Source organism: Orycteropus afer, unplaced genomic scaffold (assembly GCF_000298275.1).
Source record: "Orycteropus afer afer isolate SDZICR_OR568_19922 unplaced genomic scaffold, OryAfe1.0 scaffold00014, whole genome shotgun sequence".
Taxonomy (NCBI): Eukaryota; Metazoa; Chordata; class Mammalia; order Tubulidentata; family Orycteropodidae; genus Orycteropus; species Orycteropus afer.
In genome coordinates this window covers 22,762,430-22,783,864 of record NW_006921601.1, presented here as the reverse complement: position 1 = coordinate 22,783,864, position 21,435 = coordinate 22,762,430, and the positions used below count along the sequence as shown (strand labels likewise).

Genomic DNA, 21,435 nt, shown 5'->3' with positions numbered 1-21,435 from the left:
CCTCTAGAAAGGGTTAGAGTGAAAATGTATTTGATTAAAGGAGGTTTATCAAATGCTTAGATAGTGTGACAGCAAGATCATGGAGTTAAGAATACTGGTGGCATAATTTGGTTTGAACAACTGCTTTCTAGATGTTCATACTAATTATATTTGAATGACCAGCTTCTATCCATTAAGGCTAAGCATTAGCAATGAAGAGCTATCAAGCTTCTCTGTTCCTTGGATGCTGAGATGACCTATGACTCTCCATTGTAGCAGTAGTTGACATACCTGGCTGCAATCCGGCCAAGCTCTAACAAACAGAGACATACTTCTCTGGGTTGCTTGTGAAGGACTGAAAGACAAGACAGAGGGGGGACATTTATAAGAGAAAGAATTGCAATACAGCTCAACAGTGAACAGCTGATCCCCAGCCCTCTTGCTCCCAGTAAATGAACTAGCCTATACACAAGTTTCCATTTTGACATTCACAGAAACCATCCTATACCATATACCACAGTGAACTTAGCACTACCAACATCTCTAAGCACCTTTCAAAATTCTTTGCCCAACCTTTCCCAAAAGATGTTAATCTGAAAAAAATCTCACCCTGAGTAAATCTCACACTAACAATATTTGCTTCAAGTAGTTAATAGTAAATCAATATTAGAAACATGTAGCTATAATTATGGCATAAATAGCTGACGGATGTTTGAAAACACACAGCCCACCGGTCCCATAGAGAAAAGATTGGTTTTTAAAAATCCTGGGTCAACTTTTACTAGAGATTTTAGCAATAATAATTCAGTGACTAAGGATAAAGGTTATATATTGCCATCTTTTGTTACCCTCTAAACAATGTGAATGCAAATAAGACACTGAAACTTGATGTCTTCTAATCATATCTGATTAAGTGATATTTTAGAAAGAAAAACACTGAGTGGATTTTGTAAATGTATACCAATCTACCATCAGCAGTTTGTCCATCAAATGAGAAAATTAGAAGACTGTACTATCCCTTCTTATTTTTATTATAATATAATCATATACTTAATAAATATGTTTTACTGATAATTCATAATGTTGAGAAATCCAGCACATATCTGTTGAGCCCATCAGAGGAGTATACGATGTTATACTACTCTATTTTTTAAGCAAGATTAGACAATATTTTTAAAAATATATTATTTTTTAAAACATCTAATAAAGACAACAGATATTGGAAAATATTACTACATTGAGAACAGTCTTTCCATAGACATGATTAATATCTTAATAAATGAAGATACTAGCAAGTTGATAAATTTAAATGAAATTAGCTTTAATGCTTTAATTCTTAAATATAGAATTTTGTAATGATTCAATTTCCCAGCACCTTTAAATTTCTCACCGAAGACTGTGGTAATGCTAATATTTGGCCTCCTGACACCACAATAGAATTCTGTGGGAGTGTGTACTGAATAGAAAAATACTTTTACTTGAATAGAAATAAAAGTATTTAATTTTATTTGTTTTAAATAAATACAATTTATTATCTAGTTCTAAAATATCATTTTTAAAGCTTTTGCAATTAATTTCTAATCCTGTCAGCAAGGCCCACTGAAATAGAATTGATTATGGAAAATCCAAATTATAGAATATTTCTATTCTTGATAATACAAATTTTAGTTTCAGCTGACCTTCAATGAATTCTCACAAAACACTATTTGGAGAAGCCTCAAGTTACTTCTAATTAAAGGGGCTTAAAATAAAAATATTTACTACCTCCAATTTCAAATGTACTATTAGTTGACTCAGGTAGCCCAACTTTATAGCAGCTAAACTTTCAGCTGTTAATCAAAGGTTGGAGATTCTAACTCACTAGCCACTCTAAAAGGAAGATGCAGCAGGCAGTCTGCTTCTATAAAAATTATAGCCTTGGAAACTCCTTAAGTCAGAATCAACTCGATGGCAATTTTATTATTAGTGTTATTATTAGTTCAGTCTGGGTAGAATTATACACACTTCATAATCTTTGACACATTAAATCAACTTCAGTACAATGCAAGATACAGACTGTGAAAGCACACTGACATTCATTTCCGACAGAGAACAATAATAAATGTCACAACAGAAATACAACAAATAAAAGTAAATGAATGAAAATAAATATTCCAGCCTAGAAAATCAATTTCTTATGATTTGGACTTTTTCACCCTGTCTGTGGGACAAATTAACAAACGCGCTTCAAGTAGGAGAAAGCACTAGATAAACCTGAGGACATTTTAAGGCCCTGTTAATAGCCTCATCCTACGTGAAAGTGAAAGCTGTGTGAGCCAAGTGGCTGAAGGTCCAGCAGCCCTGGACCTTTCTTTCTGGATGCCTTTCTTGATGGAAACAGTGTAAAAGTGTGAAATTATTCATGAGAAGAATAACATGGATGTGCAGGAAATAACCAACTATAAAAAAGTAATATCTGACACAAATATAATGGTTCTTTAACTAACTTACTGTACATATTCTGAGGACTATATCAACACTGGTATGTAAGTACATAAAAATTACCAAAATTGTATATAACTCAAATTTATTCTGAAGAAAGAAAATAATGAAAAGTTCTTCCTTTATTGCTCTTATCTGATTTTTCTTTTCCAGAATATAGAAAAATCTGATGTGGGCAATAGAGGGAAGACAAAGTGATATTTTGGCTGCATCATAATTTTGTATTTGCTTCCCCAATTTACAATCCATTACTATAGATATTATAGGCAAAAACTTAAACACTCACTCTAACATGGCCTAACTAAAAAATCATTTTGGAAAATTGAAGCATCACTACATGATTCTCTATTCTGTGTCCTTAACAGACCAATCTATACAATTTATGCCAAATCAATCTCTTCCTGATATCAGTTCTTAAGAAAATGATAAGAAAAAGATAATGATTGACTTCCCAGTTTTCTATAATTCTATATAGTCCCTTATAAAGCAATCAAATAGCCTCAAGACAGATCAATAATATTGCCTAGCATGTTTTTTTCAAATATGTACCTATCATGTCTGGCATACAATGGACAAAAAAGTCAATGTTTAACTATTAGTAAGCAACAGATGAAATAATGCTAAAGAGATATAAACTTCTGGAAAAGAACAGAGCAGTTCCTCAGAAAGTGTTTTGTGTCTTAATAATGAGATTGATGATGATGATGCGGTGATGACAGTAATGGTGATAATGAAAAACTTAATAAAATTAATAAAATAAAACTTAATAAATTTTACCTATCTATCATTTTTAGAAAATGCAAGAATTTAGATTATGTAGTATTAATTTAATTGCAAAAACACTTGCTCTATTGCTGTAAAATTATGTTTCAAAGTCTTCAAGTATCTACATTAAATATATGAGGTGACCTTGTTTGATTTTTGCACTAAAAAAAGATCTAAATTCAATAGATGGAAGGGTACAAGGCATGAGCCAGAAATATGCAGATGTGAATGTCAGCTCTGACACTTACTAATCATGTCATTTTGGGAGGCTACTCTATAAAACTTCTGATTTCTGAGGGGAAAAACAGTACATATCTCAATATTGTTGTAAGGCTTAAATGAAATAGTACTGTTATTCTTAGCACAGTGCTTGGTATATAATAAATAATTTGCCCAATGTTTCTTTATTATTATAGTTGTGGCTATTATTAACTATTTCCTTAAATATTATCTTTATTTGGCTTAATCAGTTAACATTAATTCACTTTTTATTCTATAAGCCATTTGTGTGTGTGTGTGCGCTGTGCATCTATTAGTCACTATACTAAATGGTGGAAGAAACCTTGGAATAAAAACACATTTGTTACTGGAAGATATGCATAATATAAAGTGGCCTGTTATAATGAGTATAGTTTGATATTTTAAATTACATGTCGCTATGAGTCGGGTGCAACTCGATGGCACATAACAACAACAACAACAACATCAGAAATAGTTAATTATAAATCCTACCACATTTCAGATTAAAAAACCAACCAAACTCACTGCCATCGAGTTGGATCCAACTCATAGGGACCACTCCTTGGGTTTCCCAGGAGGTATCACTACAGAAGTAGATTGCCCAATCTTCCGTTTGAGGAGTGGCTGGTGGGTTTGAACTGCCAGCCTTCTAGTTAGCAGTCAAACACCTTAGTCACTACGCTACCTTGGACAACATAGGTAGACACATATGAAGTCGATATACTGTAGTCATTGTGAGTTTGTATTAAGTATAATAGCAATTATATTAGAAAATTCATCATTTTTTTGAATCATAAATCATCTTGCTATTAATTTTCCTATTTCTGAGAAAAAAGAAATTTATAGGGATGTCCTCGGAAGGAAGATGGGGCAATCTACTTCCATAGTGATACTGCCTCAGAAACCCAAGGAGGGGTCCCTGTGAGTCGGGTTCAACTCAACGGCACATAACAACAACAACAATTTTTTTAAATTATCTAAGCTGATTATATATTGCAGTATTAAAAGATAAGATAATTCAATGCATGTCATTGTCAGCATGATTAGAAAGTCAACCTTCAATGGATTCTAACTAAAACCTTTGGACTGAGTTGTGTACTATATATTTTAAACATATTTACTGATTCATTTTTTTATATAAATAAGGAAACTTCCACTTTTACTGAAATGTACAGTAAGAAAGATTTTATTTGTACAATGTCATTGTAACATTAATGTGGTCTTTTATTTTGAATTTGGGCCAAGGAGGGGCCTGCTATTGCTTTTTTTCTTCTGAACAAATTTGATCTAAAACAAGTAAAAGGCTCTGTAGGTAATGACAATTATTATGCAAAATGCTTCATCATTGGAGGCTTCTTTTTAAATAATCAAAATCATCTCAAAAGTAGAACTAATGCAGAACACCTCCAGGAAAAGTAGCACAGATCTCTATTCAAAAATATGTGGCAAGAGACTCAATCTCATCTCCTAGATTCTATGAAAATCTCATAGACATCAATGTCAAATGGAATGCTGCTAGCTCTCAGAACAGATAACACAGCCTTCCACTGAAACAATGGGTAGAGTTTCAGTGTCACAAAATTCAAGGGATAAACTGCATTGGACCTATGATGTACATAGTTTAGCTAAATATATTAACATATGAACAATGAAAAGAAAGCATGGAAAATTGTCTTAACCTGATAGTTTCTATACTTTTTTGTCTTTTGATTTAGGAAGAATAAGAGTTTATATTTTTCTGGCTGAATCTTGAAAATATCATTAATTAATGACCTCCCACTCTTCCAGAATCAAGAACAGGTTCCAAGAACTAGAGCTGTATAATAGGAGACATACTAAACTAGATGCCAGAAGGATTGAGTTCTAATCCAAACTGTGGATCCTCCTTATCTCTAAAACAGGTGCTGTCCCATCTACTTCTCTTCCACGTGAGATAATGTTACGGTGAAGAGTACTTGGCACATAGCAAGCATTTAATAAATATTATACCGTCACAACTTCAGTGTGGTCCACAGACCAACGTACTGGCATCACCCAGGAGCATGTTACAAATGTAAGTTATTGTGCCCTACCTCAGATCTTCCGAATGCAGAAGAATCTGTGTTTCAACAGGCTCACTAGGAGACTAGCATGCACATTACAGAGTGAGAAGAACTGTCTTAATCAATGTTATCATTACAACAATAAATAGTAGTTAGAATTCCCATATCTATATGGCTAAAGATAAGGCATTTCACTGCTAACCAGAAGGCTAGCAGTTCAAACCCACCATCCACTCCTCAGAAGGAAGATTGGGCAATCTACTTCCATAGAGATACTGCCTTGGAAACTCAAGGAAAGGTCGCTGTGAGTTGAATGGACTCCATGGCAGTGAGTTTGATTTTTTTTTTTTTTTTGCCAAATGAAATGTATTCTACAAATGTGAAAGATGGTAGTGCTTGTGGTGGTGATGGTAAATGGAGAGGAAATAATTCTTGCACTGAATTAGTCCTGAATGAGAATTATGAGCATATCTCCCCTGCCAGGATCTATAAGATACAAAAGATACCTCCCAAGAAAGTGAAGTAATGGTTACAAACTGCTCCAGTGTCATGTCACTCCCAGAAATATCCAAGTTTAAATATAGGATGCAATTAGACTTAGCACCTGAAGCTAAATAGAAGAGGGAAAAATTAACAAAGAACCTGGCAAGCTCATTCATTTTGAGTGTGTGTGTATCTGTGCACGCACACACGTGTGCGTGCAGGTGCATGTGCACATGGGCGCCAGTACCCAAATTTGTCAGAATGACTCATCAGCATGATTTAAAATATCATATGGCAGCCATATAAATCATGAACAAGGAGTGTTCACTCATAAGCTCATCAGAAGTAGATATATAGAAAAGTGTGGTTAATTGCCTTTTCCACTAAGTTGAAAAATGTTCTAAACAAGGATTTCTCTTTCTGTCTTCAGCACTCAACCCTCACGGTAGCCTCCAAGCAAAGGATATTGGATTAATTAAGACACTACCATTCATAACAGCAATCACAGGCAAAACACTTTTCTAATTTGTTTTATTTTCTTTTTTTCCTCTTACTTAAGCTAATCATATGAATTGCTAAAGTTAACTCAAAGCATGAACTTCCATAACACAGTGGAAACAAGTGGTTCTGAATTCAAATCCTAGCTGGGTTTTTTACCAGCTGTGTGATATTGGGCCACTTTTTGAAAATTCCTTACATCTCAGACGAGTTATCGTAAAAATGAAGATTGTTAGGAGAGTAGATATGGTAGTGTATGTGAACTGCTGGCCTGTCATTTATTAAGCATGTAAATGTTATTATTAAGCATTGTACAGTAAAAATCTAATCCTGGAAAAGCTAGAAAGCTATCCACTTTCCTAATTCTACATAGACTCCATCAAGTCCTTGATAGACCTACCATTCCAGGAAGACATTTAGCTCTCTCAATCAGATTCAATATTCTTCTCTCTCACCTTTTCTCTGGCATAGGGAAATGGCTAAATTTAGAACTATTTTCTTGAGTTCAAAAGTAAAAAGTGAATTGAGATGCCAACAAAGTAAGTACTTTAAAAGACCAGATGTTACAAAACAAAAAAGTCTGAAATAAAATATTCCTTGGAGAGAAATAAAGTGAACATAAATAACCCAAAACTAAATGAGTGCCCTGAAATGATTCCTCTAAACTAGTTTTAATACAAAGTAATCTTTGTTTCTTCCCCGCAGAAACACTGTTACAGTCCAAAACACTAACACCAACAGCAAAGTGCTGACATATCAAATACTGGAAGACAGGTATAGAATCTTTTTCTGATGCAACAGGTGACTTTAAAGTAGAAAATGAAAAAGACGTCAAAGACTGAAAACACACAATCAATCCTTTTGACTTTTGAAAAGTAGCACAATGTTTTAAAATATATAATACTGTAAAAAAATCATTATAAAAAGGGGCAGATAGGTAAGTGTTTGCCTCCGAAGCAAAATACTGAGTTATATAAAACAAAGGATTGTGGAAAATTGTGCTCATCAGATGCTGCATCAAAAGAAGATAGTACCATACAGCAAACACAAAGACAGGTAACAAAGCCAGAAAGAAAAAAGTGATATTCAAACAGAGTACAAACATTGACATGCTAGCACAGCATATAGCAAACCCTTTTTTGCTGAGCAGAGTCGTTCTCAGAGAAATAGTTGAAGAACAGTCACTGGTCTCCAAACCCTATAATCATCCAACAACATAATGATATTGACACAGTTACAGCAAGGAACGATGTGGTGTATTTTTAAAGTTTTCCCCATCCCTTTTTGTTCACCTCCCAAGCTCACCAGAATGTATACTAATAAAGCAAACTAAATCAGCTACTAAAAAGCCATTAAATTAAATTGACAGTTTCTAAATTGGTATGTCAATGTAAATTATATAATAATCCCCCAATACAAAAATATCATTCATGTAAGGAAACAATTTTTTAAAATCTTAGAATTAAAGTGGTTGACCTTCTAAAAATTACTACATTTATGTTAGAAAGATTCTTGACTAATGCATTCTAATAATTTTCCTGTCTCTGTGAAACTGAAGACAGAAATGCTTTCACACACAAAGCTTTTTAGACGTTTTTCTCTTCTTTGCTCCACCATTAAACAAATATTCATTTCTTTTAACAGAATGATTGAGTGAATATTTTGTCTTTCAACTGATAAATTGCATACTTTCAAACTAAAGAGAACATTCACCTTCACTTTTGTAACCTAAAGCACACTCTTAAATATTAAGGAATCTAAAGAAACTAGTTATTCTTCTTAATAAATCAGAGATATTAACAAGAAAATCTCCAGTCACTGATTTACATGCCAGCATGATGTGAACAGCAGGGATTGGGGGTGAGTGTTACATGCAGATCATTGAGGTTAGATTATGCTCTGTGGAACACGTCAAAATATATGTCATCTGTTACCACAGCAGCCCACAATACTTTAACTGCTTGAAATTTCAATGTAATCTCAGCAATGTGTAAAAGCCTTTATATTATGCTGATGTATAAAATTTTATGTCAATAAATAATTTGCTATGCAAGTTTCTCTAAATTACATCTTCACAAATAAAATCAGTTGTTCATTTTTGAGATTATAGGCCATACCTATTTATTCCTAAAGGTTGTTAAGCAGATAATTTAAGAAGAAAATGAGTATCTCTTGCATCCCAGTTGATGTTTATTTTTCTTTCAGTTTCTGACTCTAAATTTTTTATTGTTATATACTAGATATAAATGGATTACCTCATTTTATAGTATAAAATAATTCCCCTATATTCTTAATTGTCTTCAAGAATATTATTTTTGTTTGGCATCTGTAAGTATCGTTTGCAAAAGCTACCTCCAAATATCATAGATTCAGTTTATTTCCATTTTATTTACGATTAGTAAAATAGTTTATTGGACACACTGGTGCATTAATATTTATGCATATTTCTATTTATTTCCTTCAGATAAGTTTTTAGAATGGATCAGGGGATATAAGTACTTCTGAGGTGTTTGAAAATATTAAACTGCCCCGCAAAGAAGGCATTCCAATTTCCTCTTTTCTTCAGTAATACATAGAAGATCCTGTTTTCTCACATCTTCACCAACACTAAAACATGCAATTTTTCTCAATCTTTGCTTTTTTAGCATGTAATAAAAGTAATGTAATAGTTTCATTTGCACTTATATTATCCCTAGGATATCCAAATATATACATATATTTTTAATATCTTTATTGATTTTCTATAATCCTTTGAGGAGCTCTGGCTAAAGCACTGAGCTTCTAACCAAAATGTCGGTGGTTTGAACCCACAGCTGCTCCACAGAGAAAGATGAGGCAGTCTGCTTCTATAAAGATTACAGCTTTAGAAACCATAGGGAACAGTTCTACTCTGTCCTATACAGTCACTAAGAGTCAGAACCGACTGGATGGCAGTGGGTGCTAGGTATAACCCTTTTATGAATTGGCTATTCATGGTCTTTGTCCATTTTTTCTACTGGTTCATTTTTGAAACACATATTTTCATTTCAGTTCAGAATACATTAAATTCATGGTATAACAACTGACATTTTACAGAAGAAAATAATCTCTTAAGAGTTCTATAGAAGATAAATTGCAGGGTTATATTCTGCAAATGATTGTATCTTGTAGCATAGGAAGTTATCTGCCAAGAATCAAAAAGATAAGAAACACAAGAGAAGCATAAGAAATAATTTGTTCATCCCAACACACTTTCTCTAGCCCTCTGTGATTTCTTGTCATTACTTGTTACAGAAAGAGGACAGATTGAGTGAGTTGTGAATCAAGATCTGCTCACAAATCTTTGTACAAAAAAACTCTGCAGTACAGGGTAGCATATCAGTTGCCACAAAGATAAGGATGCTTTATACAGGCAAAGACCTTTGAACAGCTAAAAACAGAAGCCTCTTGATACATACTCAGCACAGTGATCTACTTTATCATTCATTCAAACAGATTTTTCCCCTTCATCAGGGCATCTTTTCATTTTCTTTGCTGTTCAAAACACTAGGACACAAAGGATGCTCTTCATCTTGTGTGCTACTGAAATGAAATCTTGAAGTAGGAAAAAAGAAAAAAAACCCTTGCCCTAAATTCCCTTTCAAAAGTGAAGTGTGAAAAGACATCAAGCAGAGTACACAGTGTTATTGTTGTAAGAAAGTCAATTCTTCAAGTACGCTGTCCAAGGCCATCAGTAGGGGCTCAGTTGCTTCCTCATGCACAGTGAATTAAAAAAAAAGAAAAAGAAAAGAAAAAAAAATTAAGGAGAAAGGGTTCCCCTTGGGGAAATGGATTCTTCTCATTGTCTTTCCTCTTGATTATCATTAACATCTATGGGCACAGATGTTTCCTTTCTCTGCATAATCCTAAAGTCAATGTTACAATATTGGCCCCCTTCTTCAGTCTCCCCAGGATGTATCATATATCACCTCATGTCCTGTTCTAAGTAGCAGAAATGTCAAATTTATCTTTTCATTGAGCAGCAAAACAGAAAGCCTAACTGTTTGATTTCATTTGATGTTCAGAAAAATAAAGTGTCTTTTATTTGTGTATCCTTGGAAAAACTGTCATATTAAACACTCTTGGATATACAAATACATTTTAATTGCAAATGATAAACTGAATTATAATTTCAAGACTAATCATAATTGAAGTTTGTTCATTTTACAGAGTGATAATTATTATGTATAAACATAATGACTTTTCATAATGCAAATTTTTTAAAAAACAGAATGAAGAACTAGTTCATATGAAAATTCCTCTTGGCATACTTTTATATGCTATGGATTATGTATTTATATATAAAGATCATTTTACATAAGTTAGGAGGAGCTCTGGTGGTGTAGAGCCTCAGGCATTTGACTGCTAACCAGAAGGGTGGCAGTTCAAACCCACCAGCCCTCCTCAGAAGGAAGGTTAGGCAATCTCTTCCGAAGTGAAACCACCTTGGAAACCCAAGGATCAGTTGCAATGAGTCCGATCGACTCCATGGCAGTGAGTTTTTTTTTTCACATAAATTGCTTTACGCTTTATTGCTTCAGGATTAGATAACACTATTTATTAGCTGAAAATTGTTTCCAAAGCCATGAAGACAAACAATTTTCAATCAGTAACACCGAAACCTTGAAATTAGTAATATTTACTCCTGAGAAATTTGGTTTTAGATGGATTCTTCTCAAAATCTTCCTGAAGTTTTCTTGGCTCAAGTAGCAAAAGAACTCATGGACCATGAACAAATTGAGCACAAGGTCAAATTTAAATTCATAGTTCTTAGTAATGCACTTGGCCTGGAGTGCTCACTGAAAAAAAATAAAAAAATAAAAACACTTTTTAACGAATAGCTGCAGAGTGGACAAACTAAAAATACAGCAGATTCCCCATGTGGCAGTTCCTTCCCAAATGCAGTGGCACTCCAAAAGGGTGAACCATGATGTTAATTGTCCACATAGAATTCCTGTGATTAAGATATTATTATATTGCTTTATATACCAGTGGGTATCTACTAAATCTTTCATGTTTTTACCTTCAATAATTTCTCCACACTTGCTTCCTATAATCTTCCACTCACATAATTTTCTACAAAAATGAAAGTTACAATCTAGTACTGCCTCTGCACTAAGAAGAAAAAGAAGGCATCATATACATATGCTGTCTTCTATTACATTTGTTTTATTTGAGAGAATGGTAAGAACAATCAAAGCCCATTTATATAATGAGCATTTAAGGAACACACTATCATATACAGCTTACTATTTTATAATTAGGAGCTCTGGTAGTGTAGTGCTTAAGGCATTTGGCTGCTAACCAGAAGGTTGGAGGTTCAAACTTGCCAGCCATTCCTCCAAAAAAAAGTTGGGCAATCTACTTCCATAGAGATACCACCTCAGAAACCCAAGGACGGGTCACTATGAGTCAGAAAAAGACTTAATGGCAGTGAGTTTGGTTTTTTATTTTTTATTTATTTATTTTTAATTATACAGTTAATCTGGTTTATTTTGCCATTTAGGTAAAATATTCTCCCAGTCTAAATTCACATTACTCGCTTCTCTGCCAAGAGAATTCTCATAAATATGGCAGTTTTTTCCATATTATATCAACTGCTCTTACAATGAACATAAGTTTCTTTCAGCATTTAAAATGAATAAGATTTCAGTTGTTACCATCAATTCCCTAGGTTCAGCAGGGGCATACTGGTTTGTCCTTTGGCTAAGGGCAAAGGGTATTCAAAATGTTTGGAAGGTATTTGTATACTTGTTCTCACTGAAGGATGGTCAGCTAACTTTGATGTTAATATTTGGAATTATGTGATTTTGTAAATTGATTTTATAAAGCCTCAGGCTAAAAAACCAAAACTTTTTCTCTCTAGACTTCTGCTTTTTTCACTGGGTTCCATTTCACAAGAATGGAACTTTAACTCAAATATTCTCTACATTGGGACATGGCAGGTGAAGGAGAAGTTGAAGCCTATATGGAGGTTTGAACTTTCAATCGTAGGATACCAAGTAATGTCAAAATGCTGAACAGCCCGAAGCACATTTCCTCCCAGAGAAATACAGAAGCTTACTCTACAGTCTGAAAGTAGACTTGCAAAAATTCAGTCAGAAAAAAACCCAAAATTTTCTGGGTAGGCCTAGGCATTAGGCATCTTTTAATTCATCATTTTCAATTATCTCAACCACATAGTTGACTGATTTTTAACACACTAAAAAATAACTAACTAAGTCAACAAAGAAACTGCAGTTTCAAGAAGAAAGAGCTTATAGATGGTGTTTCCATATTTTTACAAAAATGAAAACAGCGGTACACTCTATGGTTGGAGCATGTATCGTCACCCTTTAATCCAGGTCAGAGCCTGGTGGTAAAATTTTACCATAGTTTTTCCAAATATCCTCCATCTGGCATTAATGACCCTCATTTTAGGTTAGAAAAAGTTGTCCCAATTCTGTTCTTATTCTTTTATCCACAATGTAACCAACAGTAAGAGGGGGAGCAATTTTACACATTCAAAGGGGCAAGTTTAAAGCACAGTGACAGGGGCAAGGCTGCAGCTTTACAACAAATTCAGATTTCTTTTTAAGATAAGAATCTATAAAATAGTATCATGTAAAACAGCTAGTTTTGACATTTATCCTGATGAAAACAAATCATAATTCTAATGCTTTATCAACTCAAATGATGAAGGAAATACATACCCAAACCTTCTGATTCAAATAGACATGTTTCATCCACACCTAAATCTCGGCACCAGGATAAGAAATTTGCTGTATTGTCTCGGGCGAAAAAGGAGCCTGAGGGTGCACTGGCTTTGCATGGAATCTTCTTCAAGGGTAGACTCTGAAAAACAAAGTGATCTCTGGTAGAATGTCTGGCAAAGTCAGCGCAGCAACACATATTAATATGCGTTTATGTTTTCAACAAAGCACTTTAGAATGACCTCATCTCAATAAATAGGCTTGAGAAGAATTATTAAAAAAAAAAAAAAAGGAAACTAAACGCTAGTAAAGCTTATGTGGCATTAACAGACTATGAAAATCTGTGTATGCAAACATCCTTGCATTTTGAGTATCCACTAGTAAATGAACACAGGTCCCCTCTCCAGCTCAAATCGCCTGTTTCTCTTTTCTTTCATTTTTATTAGCTATCTACCTACCTACCTACCTATCCATCCATCTATTCATTGGCCTTCCCTTTCATCTAAGGATTTAGTATTTCTCATAAAGTATCTGAATTTCTCACAAAGTATTTATAAATGGATTTCTTATTTGTAAAAGGGAAATGAAGAGAACATGAATATCATGCATGGAAATATAATACACACCTTGAATTTTTATGTTTGTACTTATACACATACCTTAAAAATGACACAAGAATTATCAAGTTAAAAGAGAACAGCAAGATTATCTACCAAATTTTCATTACCAATACTAAGGAATGGTGATAAAAACCTTTTAACAGTACACTTACTGCTCACTTAATGAATATCTTATCATCTGTCATTTTGCACATATGACCAATCATAAAAAATCTATCTGACTATTCTGCACATTAACAATGTACATCTGGCAGTAACCAACACTGAGGTGTGAGGCAAGAGTAATATTGGCTGTGATGGTTCAGATTATGTGGCAACTTAGCTGTACCATGATACTCAGTGGTTTGGCAGTTAAGCAACGATATCTGGCAGTTATATAATGATGTTACTCGGCAATCATGTAATGATATAGTCATCCTCCATTTTGTGATCTGACATGATCATTCTCTATTTTCTCATAATGTGTATTTTTACATAGTGACCTGGTATTTGGATTCTAACCATGTTTATAAATGAGGAATGCGTATAACATTCTACAGTCTTTCTTTGAGACTACTTTTCTGAAGCCATTCCAAAAAACCAAACTCACTGCCCTCGAGCCATTTTCTGACTTATACAGACCCCTCCTTGGGTTTCCGACGTGGTATCACTACAGAAGTAGATTGCCCAATCTTCCTTCTGAGGAGTGGCTGGTGGGTCTGAGCTGCCAGTCTTCTGGTTACTAGTCAAATGCCTCAGGCACTATGCCACCAGAGTACCTAAACTATAAAAATGATTCTGGTCTGAACTCTGCTATTTGCCCTTGAAGAGTATTATTTCCATGCTATATCATTTCATTCTGAGCATTAAGAAAATAGTTAAGAATGAGTGTGAACTTTGACAAAATTTCCTATTAGCAGTCTCATAAAATTTTAGACAAGCAATCTTCCTTGGTAATATGTCAGGTATTTAGTCTGTTCTTGCTGTTGTTGTTGTTGTTATTCTTTTAGACAGTACACCCATTTTCTATGGTGTTATGGGTTAAATTATGCTCCTAGAAAAGATATGTTCTAGTCCTATCCCTTGGTACCTATGAATGTTATTTTATTTGGATAGGGCCACTGCAGAGATAATTAGTTAGTACGAGGACATTAGGGTGGGCACTGATGTCTTTATGATTGGTGTCCTTTTAAGAGGGGAAGAAAAGACAGTGAGAGACACACAGGGAAGAGAGCCTTGTGAAGCAGAGATCAGCCACAGGCCAACAAACATCTAGGGCTACCAGAAGCTGGAAGAAACAGGAAAGAATCTTCCCCTAGAGTCTTCAGAAAGAACGCGGCTCTGCCTGACATCCTCAGTTTGCACTTTAGTCTCCAGAACTGTGAGAGAATACATTTCTTTTGTTTTAACTCACCTAGTATGTGGTAATTTGTTATGGCAGCCCTACCTAGGAAACTGGTATGAATGGCTTTCCATAAAGTCACAGAATCATTTCACTGTGATGTGAAATAAGTGACTAAAAAAACCCACAAAAAACCTAAATTCACTGCTGTGGAGTCATTTCTAACTCATAGCAACCCTCCTTGGGTTTCCAAGGCAGTATCTCTATGGCAGTAGATAGCCCAATCTTTCTTCCAAGGAGTGGCTGGTGGGTTTGAACCACCAGCCTTCTGGTTAGCAGTCAAATGCCTTAGGCACGACGCCACCAGAGCTCCCTGAAATATGTGAAAGGAAGCCATATATTTGGATGATCTACCCTACATAGAATACCTGTAGCTCAAAGAGCAGAAATATCAAGGGAGAAGCACTTTGTTATTTAAATCCACAGATAGGTATTTCCACTCTTCACTGTACACCAGTAGATATTACTAAAATGCTATTCATTGTGGAGCTCATTAACAAGGATGGTTATACAAAATTAAACAGCGGTCCAAATGGATTGATGGAGCCCTGCTAACAGCGAACTATTACTGGAGTTCTTCATTTCCAAGGTTATGTGGTTATGTCTAGACAACTAAAACATTCAGTTACCACATCACTTAGGGGTTGTATCTATCTAATCTCAAAAGACCATCTCTTCATTGCTGATTGAATTTCATTAGGGAAGGCATAATAAAAGTATTTGTATGTCTATACAAATATTTATACATAAATATACTTGATGCCTCATGGATATATAAATCATATCTGGAGTTACCGTTATAGTAATACCACCTTTACTAATATGGTCCAGATGTGTGTAATGGTTTTCAAAGAAATGCCTCTCTATGTGAGTTATAAAAAACAATCAGAAATAACATAGTACAGTCTCCTTCATAAAATATTCATGAAACCAAGCAGTGTTTATGAAAATTAAAATACATATACCCTGAAGCCTAACAATTGTACTTCTAAGAATATATACCAGAGAAGTAATAGTGTTAGTGCTTAAAGATATATGTACAACTATATTTGTGGCAACACTGATTTAATATGAAAAAAATAGAAATAAGAATATATCAAGAGAGGAATTATGCGATAATATGTAATGTATAAATACAATGGAACTCTATGCAATCATTTTAAAAGAATAATTAAATGTATGTGTATTAACCAGAGAGATGTTCATTATATACTATTAAGCAGAAACAATGAGTTGCAAACACATATATACACCAACGTTTCATTTTATGATGCATATGTCACAAACACATACACACAAAATAGTGATGGCCATGGATATAGTTAAATTGCACATAAATATGACATAATATGGTGTGCTATATATTTATATAAAGTAAATTTAGGAAAAATTCAAGAAAGATATGCGCCATTTAGAAAGATAATTACGTTTAAGGTAAAGGATTGATGTTAGTATAGGGGATCATTTATTTTTCATTTTACATAATTTAAAAATAACTAGTAGGATTTTTACGGACTTTTATGTTTGTTAGTATGAAAATTTAAATAAAATAGATAAATTATGTTAGCCAAAACATATAAGATAGTATTTGCTCAAAAGTCTCCAAGAGATGACTGTAAAATTTTTTATAATGTGCAGTGCCTAAGGCGTTTGACTGCTAACCAGAAGGCTGGCAGTTCAAACCCACCAGTTGCTCCTCGGAAGGAAGGTTAGGCAATCTACTTCCGTAGTGATACTGTTTCAGAAATCCAAGGAGGGGTCGCTATGTTTGGATCCAACTGGACGGCAGTGAGTTTGGTTTTTGGAATAAGACAAAAGACCAAAGAAGAGTTGATGCTTTTAAATTGTGGTGTTGACAAAGAATACAGAAAATGCCTTGGACTGCTAAAATAACTAGCAAATCTGTCTTGGAAGAAAGTTAGCTGGAATGCTCCTTGGAAGTGAGAATGGCCATACTTTGTCTCACCTACTTTGGTTGTGTTGTCAGAAGAGACTATTCCCTGGAAAAGGATATTGTGGTAGTTACGTTTGTGTGTCAACTTGGCTGGGCCTGGTTGAGTGGCTGGGCAGCTGGATATAGTATTCCCCATGATGAGACTAGTAATCAACTCCATGGTGAAATCTATTGTGAGCAGCTGAGTAGCTGCCCTATGCCCTAGGGATGTGGTCTACTTCCATATATATAAGGAGAACCCTTGGCAAATGGTCTCTAGCTTATGGCATGCTTGGACCCTGCATGTAGCTGTGTTGTTCAGCAGCCTGCCATGCTTTGCCCACCTTAGGACTTTTAATGGACTTGAAGTAATGGCCTGCCAATATTCTGTTCTGGTTACTTAGTGCCACTCTGACAAGAATATACCACAAATGGGATGGCCTTAACAAACAGGAGTTTATTCTTGCATAGTTTGGAGGCTCTAAGACCAAGTTCAGTGTCAGGCTCTAGGGGCTGGGTGAAAGCCCCTTGACCTTGGACTTCAGGTCTGCCTCTTGCTCACAGCCCACTGAAGCCAGAGGCATGTCTTCACTCAGGCAGCTACTGGCTGCTGAGGCTAACAAGCCCAAGGTCGACAAATAAAATGGCACAGTCCCAAAGTTAGTAAACCACATGGCAGGCCACAAATTCAAGTCCATTGTAAGTCCCAAGGTCAGCAGAGCATGGCAGGCTGCTGAACAAGACACAGATACATGCAGGGTCCAAGTGTGCCATAAGGTAAAGACCATTTCCAAGGCTTCTCCTTATAGAGGGGAAGCAGACCACATCCCTAGCTCAGCTACTCAGCTACTTATGGTAGATTCCACCAAGGAGTTGATTACCAGTCTCATCATGGGAAATACTACATCCAGCTGTTCAGCCACTCAACCAGTGTGTGCCAAGTTGACACACAAACTGAACTACAACAGATGTCATGCTCTGTAAAGTGAATGGTCAACGAAAAAGGGGAAGGCCCTCAACAAGATGGATTGACACAGTGGTTGCAATGATGCACTCAGGTATAGCAGGATTGTGAGGCTGGCACAGGACCTGGCAGTGTTTTGTTCTGTTGTACGTGGGTTCACTATGAGTAGGAGCTGACTTGATGGCACCTAACAATAACAACATCTTTAAAAAAAAAAAAAAAACACATAGAGAGTCAAACACTAGACCATTTCAAGATCTACCACCTATATTTCTGGGGTGGGGATGAGGGTATAATAAAATGCAAAATCATTTTAAAGCAGTGAATGAGTTTACTTGCAGGAACTATAATCCACACAATATGAAATATTTGACATAGCTAAAGACATGATAAAGGAAACTAAGTGGGAAAAGGAAATATAATAACCATGTGATGCTGGAGAACTGCGAGATTAATTTGACACTAAATCTGCCAAGGGGCACATGTTAAAAGAATACCCACAAGCCACAGGCCCTTAAGAATCATTCAGCCACTCTAAGAATTTACAAGGACAAGGATTGAGCATGTAAATGAAAATAGCATTTTTTTTTTTTTCCCCTAGAAGCTTACTGTCTTTGCAAGTCATCTATATATAAAGATCTCTGGTGGTGGAGTGCCTAAGGCATTTGACTGCTAACCAGAGGTTGGTGGTTCAAACCCACCTGCCACTCAATGGAAGAAAGACTGGGCAATCTATTTCTATAAAGATATAGAAACTTTGGAAACCCAATGTAGGTTGCTGTGAGTTGGATGGTAATGGGTTTGATTTGGTTTGGTTTATATATCAAATACTAGAGTCTAAGTATGGGAGCTCTGGTAGCGTAGTGCCTAAGGCACTTGACTGCTAACCAGAAGGCTGGAGGTTCAAACCCACCAGCCACTCTTTGGAGGGAAGATGGAGCAATCTACTTCCATAGTGATACTGCCTCAGAAATCCAAGGAGGGGGTCGCCATGAGTTGGGTCCGACTCGATGGCACATAACAACAACAGAGTCTAAGTATATACTTAAAATTCAGTGCATCAGTCATAAAGAAGAACCATGTCTGAAGAACAAAGTCCTGACGCATGCCACAACATGGATGAACCTAAAAAACAGTATGTTGAGCAAAATGTCAATCACTCCAGGACAAATACTGTATGATCTCATTCATTTAAAATAAGCAAATAAATGGAACCAAGGGTTATGAGTGGTTAACAGAGGTGGGAGGAAAGGGAAAAGAGAGAGATTTTGCTTAGAGTGAATTAAATGTATATTCCTCATGATATTGGGATAATTTGGGGGGGGGGGAAGAGAGAGTGGTTGCACAAACTGAAGAATGTAATCATTGCCACTTAAGTATACATGTAGAAATTGATGAATTGCTGTATGTCTGTTTTGTATATTTTCACCACAATTAAAAAAATAATCAATTCAATGATAGTATAAACATGAAGGCTATTCTAGGACAAATAAACTAAAATTGGCTACTGATACTCCACAACTTGAGAAGTTCCAGTGCACAGGAATCCAGGAAGAAACTAGTCTGCCTAATAACCAGGCTCTGAAGCTGAGTTACGAGGCATCTGCTTCTGTTTTAGAGCTGTTAGATCAGTGCTTAGCTGTCAGTCAAACACGGGAAAACTATAAGCAGTGTGAATGGAAACTTCTAATCTTCATCCAGATGAATGATTTTATTAAATAAGTGTCACCCACATAAGTCCAAATTATCCATGGACCTTCACACACAGAATGGATAAAGTCCATCACATAAAACTAGGGATAGGGACCCTACCTCATAAGTTGCAGGCAGTAGAGCACAGCTTGTAGGATCCAACATCCTTCCTTCTTGCCCATAAACTAGAAATCAAAGGTCTAAGTATCTCCTCAGAGTTGTTGTGTTGTTTATAAACAAGGATCCTAAAACAGAATCCTATATTACACTTGAATTAAAGAGTAAAGAATTCAGTATCGTCAGCCCTCAATACCTTTAGAACTATGGAACCTAAAAAATATTTTTGAAATGTTTTCAAATAAAATGTTAAGATCTGGAAAGCTGTGATTTTTTTTTTTTAATTTATATATTTTTTTTCTCAATTCTCATGAAAATCATAAAAAGCCAGCCCTGTAACCCCTTCTTGAACAATAATAGAAATAAGTTACATGAAATAAAAAGAAAATTATATGTTGATTAAAATCAACTTTCCCTTTACCAAGAAATCTTGAAGAAGTTCAGGATGCAGTATTACCTTAAGTAATTGTGGAAGTATGGGCTTGAATACTGAAAAACTGACCACAAACATAGAGAAGTACACCTTAGATCTAAAATACTAAAGATTCAGATGAGATCCTCCACAAGTTGCTCTGATGATTTGTCCTTCACATTAGTTTTACTGTAATGTCCACCTCTGCAATTATATAGTCCTTAATTGTTTACTAATTAGTTTTTTACAGATTCTGACATAATGCCAGTACATAAAATGTCCTCAAAAATGATTGGTAAATGAATGAGTAAATGTTTACACTTGACCCCTCAAACAAAACCATAATCAGTTTGAAGGAAGAACCAAATACTATGCATTAGTTTTGACATTTTTAAAGGACGTATTTCTAAGACCTTAAAAGTTCACTAAATTTATGACATCCCTGTGCATGAAATGCTTCCGCAAAATGCAGAAAAGCATAAGTGAAAAATTTAAGTGACACTTTCAGAATCTTTTTTGAAGCTGACTGGATATGTAATGTACAGTAGAGGAGAGCCAAGCTAAACTGAGATTGGGTAGATATTTAGGCAAGTTTTTTTTTTTTTTTTTCACCAAGTAGGAGTCTTATTATTGTGCACCAGCCTCCAAGGTATGTTGTTGTGTTGTTATGTGCTGTCAAGTCGTCTCCAACTAATAGAGACCTTATGTACAACAGAACAAAACACTGCCTGGTCCTGTGCCAGCCTCACTATCCCCACTATACCCAAGCCCATCGCTGCAGCCACCGTGTCTATCCATCTCATTGAGGGCCTTCCTCTTTTTCATTGTTCCTCCACTTTGCCAAGCATGACATCCTTCTCCCAGGAATGGTCCCTTCTGACAACATGACTAAAGTAGGTGAGACAAAGTCTAGCCATTCTCACTTCCAAGGGGCATTCTAGCTGTACTTCCAGGACAGATCTGTTAGTCCTTTTAGCAGTCCACGGTACTTTTAGCATTCTTCAACATCACCACAACTCAAAAGCATCAACTCTTCTTCAATCTTCCTTATTCATGGTCCAGCTCTCACATGCATTATGATATTGTTGTTGTTGTTATTGAAAATACCATGGTTTGGT

At 35.3% G+C, this 21,435-nt stretch overlaps 1 protein-coding gene across 1 annotated transcript in view; it reads right to left on the bottom strand.

Annotated features, from left to right (window-relative positions):
• Nucleotides 1–21,435, bottom strand: part of GAS2 (growth arrest specific 2) — a 136,513-nt gene that overhangs the window by 74,918 nt on the left and 40,160 nt on the right. Inside the window, exons 3-4 of the mRNA XM_042782915.1 lie at nucleotides 13,199–13,340; nucleotides 271–334 (exon numbers count right to left, since the gene is read on the bottom strand). Of these exons, the coding sequence (XP_042638849.1) occupies nucleotides 271–334; nucleotides 13,199–13,340 (206 nt within the window). The remainder of the gene's footprint in view (nucleotides 1–270; nucleotides 335–13,198; nucleotides 13,341–21,435) is intronic.